Below are 22,177 nucleotides of genomic sequence, written 5' to 3'. Positions count from 1 at the left end.
GCGCTCCCGTCGTTTGGTCCCAGTGCCTGCCAACCTAACAGTTTGAAAGCACCCCCGGGTGCAAGTAGATAAATAGGGACCGCTTATCAGCGTGAAGGTAAACGGTGTTCCGTGTGCTGCGCTGGCTCGCCAAATGCAGCTTGTCACGCTGGCCACGTGACCCTGAAGTGTCTGCGGACAGTGCTGGCTCTCGGCCTATAGAGTGAGATGAGTGCACAACCCAAGAGTCTGGCAAGACTGGCCCGTACGGGCAGGGGTACCTTTACCTTTATATACCTTGAGTTTCTAACACTGTCAGTGAGGCTATACATTTAATGGGGATAGGTGTGTTTATAGGTTGGAAAAGTGTTAGATGCATGCTTAAACCTAAGGAACATAATACAGCCTTAGGTTTTTTTGTTTTTTAAATTGTTTTTGCATTTTACAACATTAACCATCTCCCCAACCAAACATGTGAGATAGTGGAATAATGGGTGACCAATGCACATGGTTCATGACATTCCAGGTTTTACAATATATAAAATAAAAACCAATAGTCATCTATAACAGCCAATGAAGTCTAAATTCATTAGGGAGTGCACAGATAGTTTTTCTTCCTATATGCATAAAAATGTAAAGCTGTCTGGAGAGAGTTAAACCATAAGCTTGGGTTTGAATGACGTGTCAATTCAGACTGTGATGTAGTTTAGTGCAGCAGCAGAATGAATGACCAGCGGAGAGGAGCAAAGCAGCTACAGCCTCCTTCCCAGGGCCTGCATATTTGGTGGTTTGTGCTATAGTTTAGTTTAGTGCTATTTGTGAACCAAGCCTTAGTGCTTGGTCCTCACAGGAATCCTGTAGTCAGACAGTAAGGGTAATTTATGTACTGAGCATAATGCCAAGACCATTACGAACATGGGCACACTTGTAAATCAGCCACACAATAGCTTTGTTTGCAAATAACTACCATGTGAAGCTATGGTTTGCAGTTCCCTTCTAAGCCAATAATTGTTTTTAAAATACAGTATGTTGGTGTTACGTTGGAATCCAACAGCCTTGATTAAGTTGCAGGGGCTTGTGGCAAGAGCTGATGAAAAACAAACTGAATTCTGGAGAAACAAGACATGGCTTGTGCATGAGATGATATGTTGAACAAACCATAGGTTGGCACTATGTATGAATGCAGCCAATAAGTCCACACACATGGTAATCACAGTCTGAAATAAGTAAAAAAGCATTTATTTACATTTTTTCTGAAAATCCTTTTTTCTAGGGATGATTTTGACTTGCTATGTTCAACTGGTAGTTAACAAATCCTAGTAAAAGAATCCACTGGTAAAATAGGTCAGGTTTTGTGGAAAGCTTCCTATTGATAACTATTGAAGCTTACCATCAAAGGTGAAACTTGGGGATGAAGCAAAGCACAGAGAAAATTCAGCCTACACTGTGTAGCTTCAGCAAGCTGGCATGGCTTACTGCTGGTGAAAGGGGCCAGAGACAGTCTAATTTGATGATACATTGGTGCTGATGTAGTTGGGAGTAGCAAATAAGTAGAATGCAGGTTCTGAGTCTGCATGAGATCCAGAATCTCGGCATCTCTTGTCTTAATTGCATGGGCCCTAGGATATTGCTGGGCTCCAACCTCCATCAACAATTACCATTGGCCTTGCTGGTGGTGGTCACAGGACTTGGAAGCCAACAACAATTGGACAGCTACATGAATACTTTCAGAAATAGTGCCACTCAGTGCTTCTGAGTTCCATCCTGAGCCATTGTCTCTGTGACTTTAAAACATGGGAGTCTGCCAGTTGCTAGTCAGCTTCACTGATCAATGCTGATACAAAAATATCTACCTGGATAAGCCACTACTTTTGATACCTTTTGTGTGGACCAGATGGGCTTTGAAATTGTTGAGGTTTGCTGTATACCCAAAGGCTATAATTTCAGTAGGCATCTTGAAACTTACTAGAATGATTAAAGGTAAAGGTAAAGGTACCCCTGCCCGTACGGGCCAGTCTTGACAGACTCTGGGGTTGTGCGCCCATCTCACTTAAGAGGCCGGGGGCCAGCGCTGTTCGAAGACACTTCCGGGTCACGTGGCCAGCGTGACAAGCTGCATCTGGCGAGCCAGCGCAGCACACAGAACGCCGTTTACCTTCCCGCTGGTAAGCGGTCCCTATTTATCTACTTGCACCCGAAGGTGCTTTCGAACTGCTAGGTTGGCAGGCGCTGGGACCGAACGATGGGAGCGCACCCCGCCGCGGGGATTCGAACCGCCAACCTTTCGATCGGCAAGTCCTAGGCGCTGAGGCTTTAACCCACAGCGCCACCCGCGTCCCACTAGAATGATTAGTTCACATTAATATCTAGATACAATCGCTTGTTAGCCATTTTTGCTATTAATTCTTATGATAGCACTGTACAGTACATTTCACTTTAATATAAAATATCCAAGGAGAGAGCTTAAGACTTAAAATTCTGCAATATGATGGTCTGCCTCAATTTTTAATACCTTAATTTTTCATATCTCTTGGTGGGGTAGGGGACTTCTCAATCCATTGCTGCTCAGTTGTTTAAATCTTCAGATGTCTGAATCCTAGATATTTGATCCCTTGGGTGCAGTATGATACTGTCAGTATATTTTGCTTGCTCAATTTTGTTGAAAATCCATCAGGTTACTCCCCCCCCCCAAAAAAAAAAATTGAGGTTTTTTTCCTAATTGGTATCACTTTTCTGGATCTCTTCTTTATAATTGTCTATTATATTGCAACATGTTACTTTACAAACAGTAACACCAACAAAGTAACATTACAGAGCCTTCCTCTTAAAGCAGAATAGCCTTTTGAAGGGTCTTTAAAATGCTCATTCAGCTATGAAGCATGATTTGATTTTTTTGTTGTTGTTGTTATAAGGATCCAGAATAAGCAATTTATAGGTGTGTTACAAAATAAGACATTGTTAGCTGCTGGGGCATTAAGTTGTTGGAGTATATAATTATGGCATCCTTTTTACTCAGCATTTCTGAAACCTGTCATAGCAACTTATTGAGCTTTGATCTCAGCGAGATGAATTCAGGAGGCTATTTGAGTGGTACTTGCTGTATTCAGGGACTCATTGTGATTGATGATAAATCATTCTGACTTAAGGCAGTGCAACAAATAATCAGTGGTGCCTAAAATAACTATTGTAGTTGTGTATGGTGTCTTCCTTGGTTGTGCTGGCGCTCTATATTCCCTAGCTGCTTCCTCTTGCTTACTTGCTCTCTTTCTGTCTAGCAGCTTCTCCAAATGAATCTGCACGCACACTGCACAGGGATTTGGGAATTTTATTTATTTATGAATTGACTTCAATATGCGTCAAGGCAATTTACAAACATATCACAAAAAAAGAAAAAATACTGTTTTTTTTTAAAGTACAAAAATAATTGATAGGTATAAAAACAATACAAAATGAACATCCAAGGCAGAGACTTTCTCATCCAGCTGGAAAAGCCTATTGAAAAATAGGAATAGTGGGTACCTGTCATATCTACAGGAATGAGGTTCCACAAATCAGGAGCAGCCATAAGGAAAGCCCTGCTCTCGGTTGCTGTGGAGCAAACGTCTAATATTTTGGGAACTGTGGGGGAAACTCTTCCACAGAATTCAGTGACTTACTGATTGTATAAAGGATAAGATGATTTCTAAAGTAAATTGGTCCTGAGTAGTATAGGGCCTTTTATGTTAGTACCAGTACCTTGAACTTGGTGTGGTATCAGGCAGCCACTTCAAATCATGTAAATAAAGTAGCGGTGTGTTATGCTGGTGGTAGTTTGCCCCCTCAAGCAACCTTGCTACTGTGATCTACATTAGCTGCACTCAGGGGTGCCCAAACCTTTTTGAAAGAGGGCCAGATTTGATGAAGTGAGCATGAGCTTTTTTTAGGATTGAAGTAAGTTGTTGAGCGTTTTTTAAAGATTTTACCCCAGGAGATAAACTGCCACAGGAGCTGGATTAAACCGACCAGCGGGGCGCATTTAAGCCCAATTAAGCTTTAGACCAACTTCAAGTACCGTATTTTTCGTGCCATAAGGGGGGGGGGGGATTCAAGAAAAAAAATTTATTTAAAGGGAGTGCTGAGCAGAGCCTGTATGCATCCCAGGCTCTTCTCAGCGCTCGCTTTTATGAGCCGCGTGGAGCCTGTGTGCGGCGCTTGCAGGCTTTTCCCTGAGGAGGGAGAAGGGAAAAGCCCCCAAGAGCCACACACACACTCTGCGCGGCTCTTTAAAGGGAGTACGGCTCTTGGGGGCTTTTGCGGGAGGTAGGGAAAGTGAGAGAGCCTTGCTCTGTCCCTTCCCCCACCTCCCGCAAAAGCCAAGGATAGCCACGCAAAGCCTCCCCAGGGCTTGTGGGGCTGGCAGGGGAAGCCTGGGTTTCCCCCACCCCCAGCCCCAAAGAGCAGGTCGGGGCTGGCGGGGGAAGCCTGCTCCCCCCCAGCCCCAGGGACCACACATTTGCTCCATAAGACATACAGACATTTCCCCTTAGATTTTAAGAGGAAAAAAGTGTGTCTTATGGAGTGAAAAATACGGCATATCCCCACATATGCTATTCCAATCTAATGACAACCACAGTTGTCTTACCAGCCGAAGCTGATAAACACGAACTTCTATTCACAGGTGACAGTTGTGGCACTAGTGACAGAGCTAGAACTAGGAACACCCCCAAAGCATGCACTTGCTCCTTCAGGGAAACGTGACCCAATCCAGAGCAGGAACTTACCCGCTCCTGGGGCTCAGGAACCACTCTCCTGTAGAGCCTCCATCTTGCCAGGATTTGGACTTAGTTCTCATCTAGCCCACCATTGCATCCAAGGCCTGCTCAGCCATTCTCAGTTCAGGTACTACGGAGAAATAGTTTGGTATCATCAGTATACTGGTGACACCTCGATCCTAATGACTGCTCCCAGAAGCTTCATAAAGACATTAAATAACATTGGAGACAATGCCCTGCAGCAAGAACAAGGGGGTGAGAAGAATTCATCTAATGGCATCTTCTGGAACTGTGCCAGGATATTAGATCAGGACCATTGCCGAACAGTTCCCTGATACCCATCTCCCATAAATGCTATGCTTAATAATGTCAAAAGCTGCTGGGGGATTGAACACTAGCAGCAGAGTCATGGCTTCCCTGTCCTCTTGATTAGGGTAATTAATGAAGACTTCCAAAACTGATTCAGTCCCAAACCTGGGCTCCGGATTAGAATGGGTTTAGGTAATCTGTTTTCTCCAAGAATTCTGCAGTTGCACTGCTACAACTCTTTCAAGCGCCTTGGCAAAAAAGCGGATGTTTGCAACTGAACAGTAGTTGTTGAATGCCATTCAGGCCAGGTTGGTTTTTTTCTAGAGTGGCCATACCACGATCTATGCAGGATTGCCAACTTTTGCCACTAGAAAATTCCCCAGAGTGATCATATCCTCTAACTGGCATAGGTAGTATTTTGTGCATATGAATTAACTTGTAGTATCTGGCTTGCCACACTGCTTTTCATTATTGGTGCCAATTGCTTGCATGCATTCATAGTTTCTGTTGGTGGCACATATGATCATATCGCCTGTGAGGCCACACCACTGGCTTTTTCCTCCCCATTAATGCACAGGAATTTCCCCATTCGTATAGTATAGTACTGTATAGTACTGTATAGTGGTACCTCGGGTTACATACGCTTCAGGTTACAGACTCCGCTAACCCAGAAATAGTACCTCAGGTTAAGAACTTTGCTTCAGGATGAGAATAGAAATCATGCTCTGGCGGTGCGGCAGCAGCAGGAGGCCCCATTAGCTAAAGTGGTGCTTCAGGTTAAGAACAGTTTCAGGTTAAGAACGGACCTCCAGAACGAATTAAGTACTTAACCCGAGGTACCACTGTATAGTATAGTACTGGAGGGTGTGTAAACTAAATTTCCCAGGATCATTCCATCCCATTGAGAATATGATGCATGATCCTATAGATGTCTGTTTACACAGAAGTAACAGCCATTAAATTATTCAGGCTTACTTTAGTGTACATAGGATTGTAGCATTGGTTTTATAGGTCTTATATTCTAGTAATTGGATGTTGGATTGCCACCTGGATTCACCTAATATTCTCTGGATTGTGTTCCATTTTCAAATTATGTTTATTTAAAGAACAGGATTATGAGTACCTGTCTCTTAAGGTCCAAACTAGACATGACAAGAGGTGTCTTATCTATCTTGGCAGTAAGCTCCTAATGTAGCCGCAACAGTCTATTCCTAACCACTTCTGCTCAACAATATGCCCCTTTGTAATAAACTAGACTTAATTTTAAGTAAATACATTTAGGACTGCAGCCTAAGGCTCTGATTGTCTCTCCCACAAACTTTCTAGATACTGTAACAAATATTTTCTAGATATTGTAACAATATTTTTTTGATAATTATAAAAATTATAAAAATTTGGCAATATAAGTATTAAGGGACATGCCAAGTGAAGCCGGAAGAGCTTTCCACAGTTGAGATGTCACCACTTATTAATCTCTTTCTCATGTAGCCCACCATGCCCCAGATATGGGGGCCATGGGCATAGCCATGATTTTTTTTGGGGGGGGCAGGCCTTTTGTTGGGGGGGGGCAGAACCTCAGTTTACTATGTATTTTTATTGAATTTTATTGATTTGGGGAGGGACAGCTGCCCCTCCCTGCCCCCCGGCTACGCCTATGATGGGGGCACCCAAAGAAGGGTCCTTGTTTAAGATCTCTCTCTGTGTAGCCCCTAAGGTATAATAATAATAAAAATATATTATTTGTACCCTGCCCATCTGGCTGGGTTTCCCCAGCCACTCTGGGCGGCTTCCAACAAAGATTAAAAATATATCAAAATATCACACATTAAAAACTTCCCTAAACAGGGCTGTCTTCTAAATGTCAGATAGTTGTTTATCGCTTTGACATCTGATGGGAGGGCGTTCCACAGGGCGGGCGCCACTACCGAGAAGGCCCTCTGCCTGGTTCCCTGAAGCTTTGCTTCTCGCAGTGAGGGAACCGCCAGAAGGCCCTCGGTGCTGGACCTCAGTGTCCAGGCAGAACGATGGGGGTGGAGACGCTCCTTCAGGTATCCCGATCCCAGGCTGTGAAGTGAGTTAAATGGCAAATCCATTACTTTTAATTGAGTCCACCACACTGCAATAAACAATAAGCTAACCTGGAGACTGCCAGGAGCCATTGTGCTTAATTAATTGTTTACTGTAATGCTTAGTTCTGGGTTTGCTGGTCATAGGAGGGATGAGATGCTATATAAAGTACTGAAGCACTACCCCCAGGCACTAGAAATCTTTTAGCACCACTCTACATTTTTGTGTGGGACGCGGGTGGCGCTGTGGGTAAAAGCCTCAGCGCCTAGGGCTTGCCGATCGAAAGGTCGGCGGTTCGAATCCCCGCGCGGGGTGCGCTCCCGTTGCTCGGTCCCAGCGCCTGCCAACCTAGCAGTTTGAAAGCACCCCCGGGTGCAAGTAGATAAATAGGGACCGCTTACTAGCGGGAAGGTAAACGGCGTTTCCGTGTGTGGCTGTGGCTCGCCAGAGCAGCGATGTCACGCTGGCCACGTGACCCGGAAGTGTCTGCGGACAGTGCTGGCCCCCGGCCGCTTGAGTGAGATGGGCGCACAACCCTAGAGTCTGTCAAGACTGGCCCGTACGGGCAGGGGTACCTTTACCTTTTTTTACCTTTTTGTGAGCTCCCGTTGCTCGGTCCCTGCTCCTGCCAACCTAGCAGTTTGAAAGCACGTCAAAAAGTGCAAGTAGATAAATACTCCGGCGGGAAGGTAAACGCCATTTCTGTGTGCTGCTCTGGTTTGCCAGAAGTGGCTTAGTCATGCTGGCCACATGACCTGGAAGCTGTACGCCGGCTCCCTCAGCCAATAAAGCGAGATGAGCGCTGCAACCCCAGAGTCAGTCACAACTGGACCTAATGGTCAGGTGTCCCTTTACCTTTACCTTTTGAAAGTTTACCAGTAATTGCTCATCACTTCTCAAGCTCAGCTTATTTTATCTGAATTTTCCATTATAGAACAGGCATAGGCAAACTCGGCCCTCCAAATGTTTTGGGAGACAATTCCCATCATCCCTGACTACTGGTCCTGTTAGCTAGGGATTGTGGGAGTTGTAGTCCCAGAACATCTGGAGGGCCGAGTTTGCCTATGCCTGTTATAGAATTACAGCATCAAAACAGCCCTGCTCACAATTCTCAAATAGGCTTGACATACTACTGTATAACTAACAGATAAATGTGTAAACAAATCCTTCTTGAACTGCTATGTGTTGTATAAATCACATACAGGAGCACTTAATAATGCAGAAAGTAGCTCATTTTTTTCTGTAAACCTACTGTCTTGATTTTCAAAGGTAAAGCAATGCAGTAACTCCCCCCCCCAAACTTACTGAAAATCTTTTCAGAGGTTAGTCTATTCCAGCCAAAAAAGTCTCACAGTACCTTACACTTAGGACATATTAAGTTTGCTAGTCTTGAAGGTGTCATAATATGTTCTCTTTCTGAGACCCAAATTCCCAACCTGATATATCCAAGCACTGAAAACTGTGAAGATTTTCACACTGAGTGTCCGGGAGGTGGGTCAGGGCTTTTCTTCCTAATGTTCTTGACTATTTTTATGGTGCAACAATAGAATTCTAATTTTCTTATTATTTCTAGAAAGCCGAGATGAAAATGGCAAGACCCAGAGAGCTGACAGTCTTATTGTAAAGAAAATAAAGAAAAAGAAGAAAAAGAAACACAGAGAAGATATGAGGGGGAGGCATCTGAAAATGTATAATAAAGAAGTGCAGACTGTGTGTGCTGGTCTTACCCGTATCAACAAAGAGATTTTGACTCCAGGGGAGAGTGATAACTTGGAAGAAAATAAGGAATCTTTTAGGTACCTAAAAGATGAGCAGCTGTGTCAGTTGAATTTGGGCATGCAGGAATATAGGATACCCCAGGGGGTGCAGTCTCCATTTACTACACACCAGGAGCATTCTGTTCGCAGCAGCTTCTTAAAAACAGGCACTAAATTTAGTAACTTTATTCATGAAGAGCGTCAGTCAAATGGAGGAGCTCTGGTTCTTCATGCCTACATGGATGAACTCTCATTTTTGTCTCCAGTGGAGATGGAGAGATTTGCAGAAGAGTTTCTTGCTTTGACATTCAGTGAAAATGAGAAAAATGCAGCATACTATGCTCTAGCTATAGTTCATGGGGCAGCTGCCTACTTGCCAGACTTCTTGGATTACTTTGCTTTTAATTTTCCTAACACTCCAGTCAAAATGGAAATCCTTGGCAAGAAGGATATTGAAACAACAACCATTTCAAACTTTCATGCTCAGGTAAGAGATGTCATCCTAAAGACCCAAGAGTATTGGAAACTAAGCATATCATTCACCTGAGAAACTCACAAAGGAGCGCTAGGGCAGAAACACGAACCAAAATCTAGACAATTCTGTCAGCTACTGTCTTCCAACTACCTTTCCTTCAATAACAAACCTATAACTTTGTCTGTATATAGGATGATAGTCCCTGCAATTTAAAGCCATGTAGATTTTGTGCTATCTAGGCTGCTTCTGAATGCCTTCCCACTCCAACTAGTACACAGCCTTTTTGAACCATAGTTTCCTACTTTCCCATTTCCAGCCTGTCATTGAACAAACATGAGTTATTATTATTATTGAGAATATTTCAATTGAACAAAATACACTGGAAATAATAATAAAAAAGAAGTAAAGGTGGGTGAACATATATTATATCACTATATATTCAAGCAGCTATAACTCCATACAGTGGTGCCCCGCAAGACGAATGCCTCGCAAGACGAAAAACCCGCTAGACAAAAGGGTTTTCCGTTTTTGAGTTGCTTCGCAAGACGAAAACGAGTCTTGCGATTTTTCCCCGCTCCCCCCCTTTTTCTAAGCCGCTAAGCCGCTAATAGCCTTTTAGCCGCTAAGCCGCTAAGCCTTTAATAGCCGCTAAACCGCTAATAGTGCTAAGCCGCTAATAGGGTTGCTTCACAAGACGAAAAAACCGCTAGACAAAGAGACTCGCAGAACGGATTATTTTCGTCTTGCGAGGCACCACTGTATATGCTTGTCTAGTATATAGGTATATAAATGTTATAATTATTTTATAAACACGTTCCAAATATCTTTATACTTGTCCATACAAAGTCTATAACTATAACTATAACTATAAGCAATCCATAAGTTGCAAGTGTTGCCATATCCTTAATCCATTGACTAAAAGAGGCCATAGATTTATCCTTCCAGTGCATCAGTATCAGTCTCTTGGCCATAGTAAGGGCGAGAGATGCAGGTGGCACTGTGGTCTAAACCACTGAGCCTTTTGGCTTGCTGGTTGGAAGGTTGGCAGTTCCAATCTGCATGACGGTGGTGTGCTCCTGTTGCTCTGTTCAAAAGCATACTAGTGTAAGTAGATAAATAGGTACTGCTGCAGCGGGAAGGTACATGGTGTTTCTGTGCATTCTGGCTTCTGTCACGGTGTTCCGTTGCACCAGAAGTTCCGTTGCACCAGAAGTCATGCTGGTGCCACGACCTGGAAAGCTGTTTGTGGACAAATGCTGGCTTCCTCGGCCTGAAGCAAGTTGAGTGCCGCACCCCGTAGTCACCTTTGACTGGACTTGACTGTCCAGGGATCCTTTACCTTTTTAGTAAGGGCACAAAAAATCCATTTATATTGTCTACTTGTCAAATTTCATATAGTAGGTACATAATTCAATAGAATATTTACCTCTGAAAATTCTAACCAATTCTGCACAGTCATGTTTATACAATCCAATACTTTCTCTGAAAACTTAGTAAGTCATTGTCAATGTGTTTTAAAGAAGCATTATGTTTATTACATATCAAACAACATGCTGGTTTAGACAGTCTTTTTCTATATAAACACAATGGAGTCCAGTAGATTGTAAACATTTTCTGTTGCATAAGTTATCATTTCAGATCCATAGACACCTTTACTAAGGAAGCTGAAACACTTTCCCACTATCTAGGTAATACAGGAACATCCAATTCTTTGTTCCACTCATTTTTTAAAATCTGTGTTTCGAATTGATTCATTGATAGCAAATACAGTGGTGCCCCGCAAGACGAATGCCTCGCAAGACGGAAAACCCGCTAGACGAAAGGGTTTTCCGTTTTGGAGGTTCTTCACAAAACGAATTTCCTATGTGCTTGCTTCGCAAGACGAAAATGTCTTGCGAGTTCCTGCAGGGTTTTTCCCCCTCCCCCCCTTTCCCCCAAGCCGCTAAGCCACTTATCAGCTGATCCTCTAAGCCGCTAAACAGCTGATCTGCTAAGCCGCTTAACAGCTGATCGCTAAGCCGCTAAACAGCTGATCGCTAAGCCGCTTAACAGCTGATCGCTAAGACGCTTATCAGCTGATCTGCTAAGCCACTTAACAGCTGATCCGCTAAGCCGCTTATCAGCTGATCCGCTAAGCCCGCTAAGCCGCTAATAGCGCTAAGCTGCTAATGGGCTTGCTTCGCAAGACGAAAAAACCGCAAGACGAAGAGACTCGCGGAACGGATTCTTTTCCTCTTGCGAGGCACCACTGTATCTATAAAAAGTACTTGCAGGCTTTTTAGTTTCAAAGTATTTGATCAGTTCTAATATCTCTGGTATCTCAGAAGCTGTAAAAGCTGCTGGTCCAAACCATGTGTTGCAGCTGCAAATATTTCCATTGGGCTGATAGAGTTGTCTCTTAAAAGAATGTGTAAAATTCATCTTTTTCATCTGTCAGTTGGTTCAAAGTCAGTATGCTTGCTTCTGTGCAATTTTTCCATATTACCATCTTTCCCTCAATTTTTAAAATAGGGTTTCCCCACAAAGTCAATTTAGCCATGAGTAAATTGATCAATTTTATTTTTATTAGACATTATATTCCATATTTTTCTAACTGACATAATTGTTTTGAGAGACTCCCTAGCTCTAATGTACTTTGATCCTAATGCTATATATGTATATTCTAAAATTGCCCAAGTCAGAAAATTATTATTATGGGAGCTGTAGTTCAGCAGCATATGAAGCGCCACAGGTTAACCAGCTCTGTTCTGACATTTCATTGGTTTCAGTGGAAAGTGCATATTGATCTTTTGGCACTGAAACATACAGGTTTTTAAAGTGCTTTCTAGACTGTCCAATTGCAATTGAGACAACAGGTGTTCTGGGGGGACGGACATGTGTCCCCAAATTTTCATGCTCTTTTAGGTGTGCTGGTCTAAAAGGCATGTGATATGGACCTATTTTGAACTGTCAGAAGAAGGTTTTTAGCTCAACACTAATTTTTTTTACTTTGTAACTCAGTTAAATAAACTTGTTCAAATTTCTGCAAATGCAATTAAGAAAAAGGAACAATAGGTGCATTTACTGCTATTGTTGCTGTGTGTGAACATCCATCCTGTACTGGTCATTTATTGTCCACAGCCTTGTTCAGCATCATCCAACTTCCATGTGTTCCTTCCAACAGTTCCTTCCACACTAGTACGTTTCTTGGCTTGGCTTCAAGGTTTCTCTTCCCTTTCTGAAGCTATAACCTTGGTAATATAGGTCTTAGCCTAAGTCTACGCCCTCTTAGGCTAGTCTAGAAGGATGTTTGCCAAGTACAGTGGTACCTCTGGATGCGAACGGGATCCGTTCCGGAGCCCTGTTCGCATCCTGAGCAGAACGCAACCCGCGTCTGCGCAGGTCACGATTCGCCGCTTCTGTGCATTTGTGTGACGTCATTTTGAGCGTCTGCGCCAGCGGTGAAATCCGGAAGTAACCCATTCAGTTACTTCCGGGTCGCCGGGGGACGCAACCTGAAAAGATTTAACCTGAAGCTACTTTAACCTGAGGTATGACTGTAAAGTTTTTTATTGCAGTCAATATCTTCTCTGCAAGTTTCTTGTTTTGTTTTTTTTCAAATGAAAGCTGATGTTCAGGACATTACTTAAGTATCTTGGAATTCCAGATCAGCCTCATTCGGTGGTAGGATTCCTCTACTTGCTTTAAGCTTGCCTTTTGTTTTGTTGGTTGTACACTGCCTCTGTGACTGTCTGATAAAGAATGATTAATGAACATTTAATTAAAAAAATTTTTTTTAATACTACTTGCACTCTGGTATCAATATCAGAATACAGAATGTTCAGTCTTGAGATCAATTGTGAAGGGTACATAGATGGTTAAATTATCCCTATGGGCAAAACACATGCTTGTATGCAGGGGAAAGATCCATTCTTTATTATTGCCTTTGTTCTGGAATAAACTTCAGTTAAAATGTGCATGTTTCCTTCACAACAGGTGAAAAATGTATGCGCATTTTATTTAAACATTTGAACCCAAGTGCAAAATATTACCGTATTTGCCTGAATATAAGCCTCACTTTTTCCCAAATTCCAACCATGAAAAGTTAAAGTGCGGCTTAAATTTGCGACCTTACAAAAACTGGCTTTTACGATATCGCTGCTAAAACAGTCATATGGTAAAACAGAACAGGTGTGAGTGCCTGTGGAATTTTAAGGGAGCGGCTTATATTCAGGTATTGTCTTTTTCTTCTCCCCCCCCCTTGAATTTTAAAAGTGTGGCTTATATTCAGGTGCGGCTCATATTTGGGCCAATATGGTATGTAATGCATCCCTTCCAACTCTATGATTCTGTAATTCTATATGCTTCTGAATGAAATCCAGTTTAGAGTTCAGAGCTGCTTAAATGCCACTCTGAAGGTGTAAGGGCATTGAGCTTTCACACAGATTCTTCCTTCCTTTCCCCTCTACTATACATAGTTAGAACAGCATACCTTTGGTGTTTACAATGAACTGTTAATTTACTCTACATAAAAATCTTCGGAAGATGGTGGCAGAAGAATCCATAGCGGGGAAACTTTGCAATGTGGAGGTGTCTGGAGTGGACCTCCCTTTCTGCTCGTGGTGGCGGTGGGGAGGAGACAGCAGGGGAATTCCACAATAGCCTGTACACCGAGATGCATAGGATTGCTCCCAAAGTAGCTTAAATGTTTATTTACTGCTATGCTTCATCAACCTTGTCTCTTATGATGCCAATTGGGTAGCTATCTTTCTCCATCACAGGTAAATTTAAGAAAGCCACTTTTTAGTATTTGGATACACAATTACTACTACTACTACTACTACTACTACTACTACTACTACTAAATATGTTTCCTTGACAAGAGATGACTTTAGGAAATTATTTGCTTATATGGCTTACACTAGTTTTCCACTTAGAATCCTTTTTGTTACAACATTTTGGGTGAAATACAAAAACTTGGATGTACAGATGTGTTTCAACTTTTGTTTCCTTTTCGGTATTGTTCAGGGTGGTATAATGTCAGTTCAGGGCACCTGCCTAATCAACTTGTTTTGATACCTACCAGGGGAATTTTTTCTTCAGTTCTTCTCCATTTGATTGTCACCTTTAGTTCAAATTGTTTGCATTCTTTAAGACTGTCCACGGTTCTTCAGTTTTCTCTAGATGTTTTGGTGGTTCCCTCTTGCAGGGTGGTAATGGCTCTTCCCTGCAGATGAATGCTGTATGATCTATGCTCAGAAGGGCCCAACCTGCTTTGTAACCAATTGCCTACAAAAAGAAGAAATTCACTCGCACATCCAAGTGTTTATTTCTTCACTATATTCAGTCAATTCCAGTACTCATTTAGACTTCACAATAACATAGTACACTATATCAAGTATATGCTATGGTATGGAGTAAAAACACATTTTTGCTTTATTTGTACAGGTCAGTCGAACATACTGCTGTGGAACCTACAGAGCAGGTCCGATGAGGCAGATCAGTCTTGTTGGAGCAGTAGATGAAGAAGTTGGAGACTATTTCCCAGAATTTCTTGATATGTTGGAAGAATCTCCATTTCTTCGTGTAAGAATTAACTTTATTGCATATGAGAACCTGTAACATATTATTAATCACAGAATGGTTAAGCATAATAATGAATACATGAGTCTGCCTACTACAGGACCGGGGAACTTTCCTCAGCCTGAGGCATTCCATAATGGGGCTTCTTTTGTGGGGAGGGGGTGTATATGACAGCGGTGGACATGGCCGGGGGTGAAAGGATGTGGTTCCTATCTTTTGTACAGTAGGCTTCATTCCGTGTATCAAAATTCAGAGTTGTTTTACCCCCACAAATCCAACTAAGCAAGAGATGTTACCACAGCCCAATAACACATTCTAACCAGGCAAGATCATTTGAGGAGGACTCAAAGCAGAGCTGGTGAAGGTATGTCTTGCATTCAGTCCCCACGCCTGAGGTTTCCCACTCCACCCCACTGTTTTCACATGACTGAGTGGAATATATATGACATATTTTGTGTATATATGATTATATCCATGTAGTATAATCCTGGTTTTATAAACACATCTCTCTCTCTCTGTGTGTAGGGTTCTTTTCAATAAGGAAGCTGTGCCTCTCTTCAGTAGCATTTTGTCTTGCTGACCACCTGATTTGGATTTCTTTTGCTTTATACAGATGACTTTACCTTGGGGTACTCTTTCTAGCCTCAGACTTCAATGCAGGTCACAAAGTGATGATGGCCCCATAATGTGGGTAAGACCAGGAGAACAGATGATCCCAACAGCTGATATGCCAAAGTCACCATTCAAACGGCGGAGGTAATACTCCTTAAATTTATTTTACAGGAAAGTTTTAATGCTTGCCGTACAGTTGAGTTCACAAAACTCTTTACTGATTCTGATCTCTCAGCTGATCGTATAATTAGTACCAGCTTTTCCCATACTGAAATTTAACTATGCACTGCAGAATGTAGTAATGTTCTTTTCTCTTAGTCACCTCAGTGCCATGTATTCTTAACTCCTTCAGGCAGGGACTTGCCTCTGTTTGGTAAAATGCCATGTATACTGATGGTGCCATTGTTTTGAAGTTCAAACTGTATACATTGCAGAGTATGTGGAGCTTTTAAAAACCTTTTCTTCCTCCAGGAAATGGGTAGCAGTATATTCCAGCTTAAGCGCCTAAGTACAAATTATGACATGTAATGTCCCTTAATAGCAATACAGCTGGACACACCAGCATAATATTTGTGTAGAGGTAGAGCATTACAATTCTATATCTTATTAAATGGTTGACTTTTTAAAGTGCCACCATATTAATGACTTTCTAAGCTTCTTTGGGTACTGTTAAATTGAAATATTATTAGAGGCATTTGGCTACGTTCACTGACCCCTGACCTTGCTGCACTTAAGTGTGAGGTTTGATTGGGGCTTGTAAGTGTCTTCACTTGAACACATTTTAGAAGTCTTCCTGTAATCAGGATTCCATTTTATATTTGAGTTATTAAAATCTTGAAGTGCTACAGAGGTTATGCAGAGCCCTTGATTTAAAAAACATCAGTGAGATTTGTTGCTATCATTTGTTTTTATTCTAGGTAAAACTATAAAACTGTAGCTAAATCTCTGAATATCACATGACTGCCTCTATAGTAGAGCTGGGGAAGCTTTTTTGTTTTAAGATGTCAATATCCCCACTGCATAGTTCTAACAGCCTTCTTTCTCTTCTCCCCACTTCATAGATCAATGAATGAAATAAAAAACCTCCAGTATCTACCTCGGACCAGTGAACCCCGTGAAGTTCTCTTTGAAGACAGAACAAGAGCCCATGCTGATCATGTTGGGCAAGGATTTGACTGGCAGAGTACAGCTGCTGTTGGAGTGTTGAAAGCTGTACAGTTTGGTGAATGGTAAGTGTGGTGTAGCAAGTCAGAATATGCTTGGAATTCTTTTGAGCAGATCATTCAGAAAGCTGTCTAGTACGCTGCACTAGAATATTCAGGAAAACAGAACATTTAAAAACCAACAAACCAATATTTGTCAGGAATATTTCATTTGTACTAAGCAAATTGCTATAGACCAGGGGCTCTCCAGTCTTGTCATAATAAACTACCCTGAGTTAAACTCTGAACCACCATAGAAACAAAGAGAAACTGAGTTTTTGTTTTCTGTGGACCTCTGGGGGAAATGGAGAATTCCCAGTCTACTCAGAGCCCTGCTGATCATAGCTTAGTTCGTTATAGAATTAGGGGGATTTGGGGGATTAGTGGGTCCCTGACACGGTTATACATTTAGATGGAGCAGGTCTAAATCACTGAGCCATGCCGATCAGAAGGTTGGTGGTTTGAATCCATGCAATTGGGTGAGCTCCTGTTGCTCTTTCCCAGCTTCTGCCAACCTAGCAATTCAAAAGCATACCAGTGCAAGTATATAAATAGGTACCACTGTGGCAGGAAATTAAATGGCGTTTCCGTGTGCTCTGGCACTCATCACGGTGTCCCGTTGTACCAGAAGTGGTTTAGTCATGCTGACAGCATGACCCAGAAAGCTGTCTGTGGACAAACGCTGGTTCCCTTAGCCTGAAGTGAGATGAGCGCCACACCCCATAGTCACCTTTGATTGAACTTAACATCCAGGGGTCCTTTACTTTACCTTTACCATACATTTAGATTACAAATGGGCCCCACATATAATTCTCAAGATGTCTACTAGCACATTCTCACTGGAAAAGTCTTCATTTTTCTAGGAGTGACCAGCCTCGTATAACCAAAGATGTAGTTTGTTTTCATGCTGAGGATTTCACAGATGTAGTTCAGAGGCTTCAGTTGGATCTACATGAACCTCCAGTGTCGCAGGTAGTCGGCTCATTTGTTGAAATGTATACTTTGCATGTTGCTTCAAAGCATGATGTTAGTTGCCTATCCCCCCTTACTGCTTGTATTTTCCCTGTGAAATCACATTTCCAGAATATAGTATACAGATCTGGAAAACAAACATGCCCTTTTTTAACCAGATAATGTTACGTTTTGACAAACATTTGATTGGATTGCAAGTGGAAGCACCTTAGATTGTAGTTCATTCCCCTGCCACAAGCAGGATCATACAGTTACCAGAGCCACATTGACTGTGTTGAACAGTATTGGGGACATTGCCTCAACAGTGCCTCATGCCAGTGCTTCATAGACATACCTTACCATTACATGCGGCCTTTCTTTCCACATGAAATTCCCACATATGAAATGCATATTCAGGCATTTGTTCCAAAATTTCTGTTCCACAACACTGGCCAAACCTGCACTGTCATCTGGATTTTGCAGAAGTGATGATACTGGATTCCTTTCCCTTAAGTGCAGTTTAAACTTCTGTTAAAGGTTCTACCCTGTTTGTGGACAGACATACTTTGTGTGTGTATGTCCTTGGTTCCTGCAGGTTTTTACTGACTTGTAGTGAGACATTGTGGGAATAGAACTATATGAATTTGCCCAAGCCTTAAGACTGGTATCAGAGGTCCTGCACTAGCAAAAATGCAATTGGTGGTTACTAGGGGCAGGGTCTTCTCACTCGTGGCACCATAGTTGTCATAACTCACGCAGGAGAGAATTCTACAAGTTCACTCGCTCCCCCACTTTTATATTTTGAATACTTTAAAATTACCTAAGGTACCTTAAAATTGGTTTTAATATTGTTGCATTTTTATAATTTGATTTGTCTGTATGTGTGTTCTCTTCAAAGTAAAGCACTTTGAAAAATAATTTTGAAAAGTGGGGTACAGTTTTTAAATAGTGTTGAGAACAGAAAACCCTTGAGCTAATCAAGAAGTTGTTTTGATCAGTCAAGTAAGATTATTTGTGGGAAGTTTGCATTTCCTTTTGTTTCACAGCTTCCCTGTGGTGTGGCTGTCACAAACTTATGAGTTGGAAGTTTTAACAGTTCACTATTTGCTTGAACCTAGTATAAAGTATAGATATATTAGCCATGATTAAATGCTGCATGTTTCTGAGTAGCTTTTCTCTGACAGTCATGGGGATTTCACTGTTTGCTTTTGCTACCTGAATATGTAAGCACATCTTTTAAGTTGCACCAAATGTTGTACTTGGCTCATTAGTTTAGCAGCAGCAGCTCCAATTCCAGACTGTTGGTATTTGTGCCATTTTGAGGCTTTCCCTTTTTATTGTGGCTAATAAATAACTAAAGGCTGGAGGGCAGAATATGTGCACTGCACACTAAATGCCCACTTTGGGCCTGGCATCTGGTTTACCTCTAACTTCTTTTCTCCTTCAGTGTGTTCAATGGGTCGATGAAGCTAAGCTAAACCAAATGAGGCGAGAAGGGATTCGCTATGCTAGAATCCAGCTATGTGACAATGACATCTACTTCATCCCTAGAAATGTCATTCATCAGTTCAAGACGGTGTCAGCTGTCTGCAGCTTAGCTTGGCATATAAGACTCAAACAATACCATCCTTCAGGGGAGAATTCTCAAAGTACAGAAAGCATTTCAAATATGGACACTAGCATCTGTGATGAGACTAAATCAGAAGGTGAAGATCAATGTGTGCTTGTGAAAAAGGAGTCTGAAGAAGTAGGAACAGAAGTACAGACAGCAACAGTGGCGTCACCATCATTGTTTTCATCTCTGTCGTGACTTGTTCTGCAACAAGATAAGCTGGCTCAGCCCCTTCCAGTTTTTAAACTAGAATCCGATCAGCAACACAAGCCACAGGATGGTCATATGTGCTCTCTTGTGTGATATGTACATAATCATATACATTTTTAAACGGCTTTTTAAAATTTTGATGTGAAGTTATAGTTTTATAACTGGGTTATGTTTTATTGGAGAAATCTTGCCTATAATTCTATAAAGAAAGGTGACATTCCAAAATGTCAAGCATATCTTTTTTACACAGATTATGCAAAGTTAGAGTTGTATTTTACTTCCTTAGTACAGCATGTAGTAGTGGACTACAGTTTTCTTTGTCATTCAACATCTCCACAAATGTTTTTCCCCTCCTTCAGGAACATTAAGTATTTAACATTTAGTAAATCTGATATCCCTTCGTCTATTTTATCTTTAGCTTTCAGCATAAAAGTGTTGGTTTCTGTGGAGGAGTCACACAGTGACTCTCCCATTTGATTAGTGGCTTGAATGAAAGAGAAAGCACAGCACTTTTAATGATCAATGACATTTGTGTGAGAGAGACTTTGAAAGCCTAGAGAAAGCTCAAGTTACCAGCAGTGTAGATTAATCCTAATTGCTTATCAGCACCTTCACAAAGAAGCTGATATCTGAGATTAGTTGCAGAGTGTGATCTTGTTGAATTGTAATACCTGATGTAACACTTCCCATACCTCTGCTTTTAATGTTTGTGGGAATATTACTTTTTATATCTTCCCTGACTGCAAAATGTAATACTAGTGTCAAATGAAAGTAACTGTTGGCAGTCTCCCTGAGGAAATTGTCATCTTAGAGCACTTTAAGGCTTTACAATATTCTAAGCAACTTGGTGGCTTGTTCAATTCACAGCAAGCACCTGAGGTGGAAACCATATGTTCCTTTTCATTGATGCACTTAATCCAGTAGAGTAGGCTTCACAGTATAAATTGGTTGCCTTTATTCTCAAGAATTCTATATTGCTGTTTCACAGGAAGTCTCATGTGTACTGCTATTTCCACATGTAACTCTTGGGTACCCTAGTGCTATGTTGAAAGGTTAAATGACACTCACTAGTATGTTCAGTATCGTTAGCAAGATTGTTTAGCACTCATACAATATTTCCCAATGTTAACTATAGTCAACTTTCATTCATTATTTGTATGCTGAATTACATTTATTTCTGGTACTAGAAGAGATGGGCCCTTCACATGTAGGATATAACCTTTGTTAAGGTGTAATCATAGTTGTTAATAAACAACTCCATACTTGTGGGGTAGGAGAGAGATCTGCAGCACTACATCAATGCAAGTAAGAAAGCAGCTGTGTTTATTTCAACACACCTTTATCAATCTTTTTGAAAAGAACTGCAAATATTAATCTGTTTCTAATAGCAATTACTTTGTGCAATATTATTTTGTGTAGATTATATGCATATTAGTACCTCTGCACAGAGGACAGTTTTAAACCAATAGCAAAATGATCAGAAAATATTGCAGTGATTTAGATAGAAATTGTATTACTCCTGATATATACATGTAAATGTATTGTCTTCAGTGCAGACTGAAGACAAATAGAAAATATTTCAACTTAAAATGAATTTTCAGATTGGAGTGGTGATGAATTGTTAAGTAATCTGTGTAAATAAGGTGTTAGGATGAAAACCTTTTTACAAAAGGTAATTTTTTTAATGCAGGAGTGTAGCTTTTAACAAAATTCTAGATTGACCAATACTGGTTCAGATGATAACCCCTGTGTACTCTGGCTTTTTCCACTTTTTTACTCTTGTCCAGAAGAATTTTCATAAGCTTTAATAGGCTCTGCAAAGTAAAATTCTTCACAGGCAATACAAGTTTCAGTGCATGATTTATATTTGATCAAGTCCATCTTTATTTTTGCATTTCTCTTCCATCCATTTTACTAGTCTTCCAAGCACTGATTTCCCTTTACCCATGCATTGCACATAGCTATATCAACAAATATAACACTGGTCTTTACAACTTAGCATGAAAACAGCACTGTGTATAATCACTCAGGAACTGGAATAAAAAAAAAAAGTTCTTACAGTTGAAGGGAAAACTGTTATCTCTTTGTCCCAAAATAAAATTTTGACAGAATTTAAACAAACAAATTCTAACAATGTGTACTCACAGAAACTCCATTCCCACGTAACAAAAAATAATTAATACATGGACAAACTTCTGTGACCCTTTCTAAGCTTCTAGATTGTATTCTGCCCTCTATGCAGCCAGAAGAATTTCTGCTAAGTTTGCTTTTTGTTTTTTAAAAATATGAGTTTAGCATCCTATGCTAACCAGGAATTCCAACATACAGCCAGTTGTTGAACAGCTGTAGCTGGTTCACACATGCTGATATAAGAGGAAAGTGAAACTAAATGCCAGTGAAGTCTTTCTCCTGGACATCAGGGAGGTTAAAGTGCATGAGTCTAACTTCTGCATAGGCTTTTTCCAGTACATGCACTTTGTGCATTATGCACTTACAAGCATTACGTGTGAAAGTGGCTTAAGTGGTAGTTTAGGACCAGACAGAATTAAAATGGAAACGTAAGGTGGAATTCAATGTCGCATGCACTATTGCAAATGTTCTGTCTGAGCAAGCTATTTAGCTTGTCAGATAGAATGACTCCCCTTATCTTCCCTATGTCCTGTTCTGGGGTTATTCCAGATCTCTGAGCC

The 22,177-nt window shown here is 41.2% G+C and overlaps 1 protein-coding gene across 1 annotated transcript in view; it reads left to right on the top strand.

Annotated features, from left to right (window-relative positions):
* Positions 1-21,759, top strand: part of RSBN1 (round spermatid basic protein 1) — a 30,080-nt gene extending 8,321 nt beyond the window's left edge. The window contains exons 2-7 of the mRNA XM_028734524.2: positions 8,680-9,350; positions 14,766-14,903; positions 15,514-15,656; positions 16,574-16,741; positions 17,578-17,686; positions 19,113-21,759. Coding sequence (XP_028590357.1) covers positions 8,680-9,350; positions 14,766-14,903; positions 15,514-15,656; positions 16,574-16,741; positions 17,578-17,686; positions 19,113-19,475 — 1,592 coding nt within the window. The 3' untranslated portion in view covers positions 19,476-21,759. The remainder of the gene's footprint in view (positions 1-8,679; positions 9,351-14,765; positions 14,904-15,513; positions 15,657-16,573; positions 16,742-17,577; positions 17,687-19,112) is intronic.
* The last annotated feature ends 418 nt before the right edge of the window (positions 21,760-22,177 follow it).

Source organism: Podarcis muralis, chromosome 5, assembly GCF_964188315.1.
Source record: "Podarcis muralis chromosome 5, rPodMur119.hap1.1, whole genome shotgun sequence".
In the NCBI taxonomy this organism is placed as follows: domain Eukaryota; kingdom Metazoa; phylum Chordata; class Lepidosauria; order Squamata; family Lacertidae; genus Podarcis; species Podarcis muralis.
This window is presented reverse-complemented; position numbering and strand designations above follow the sequence as displayed.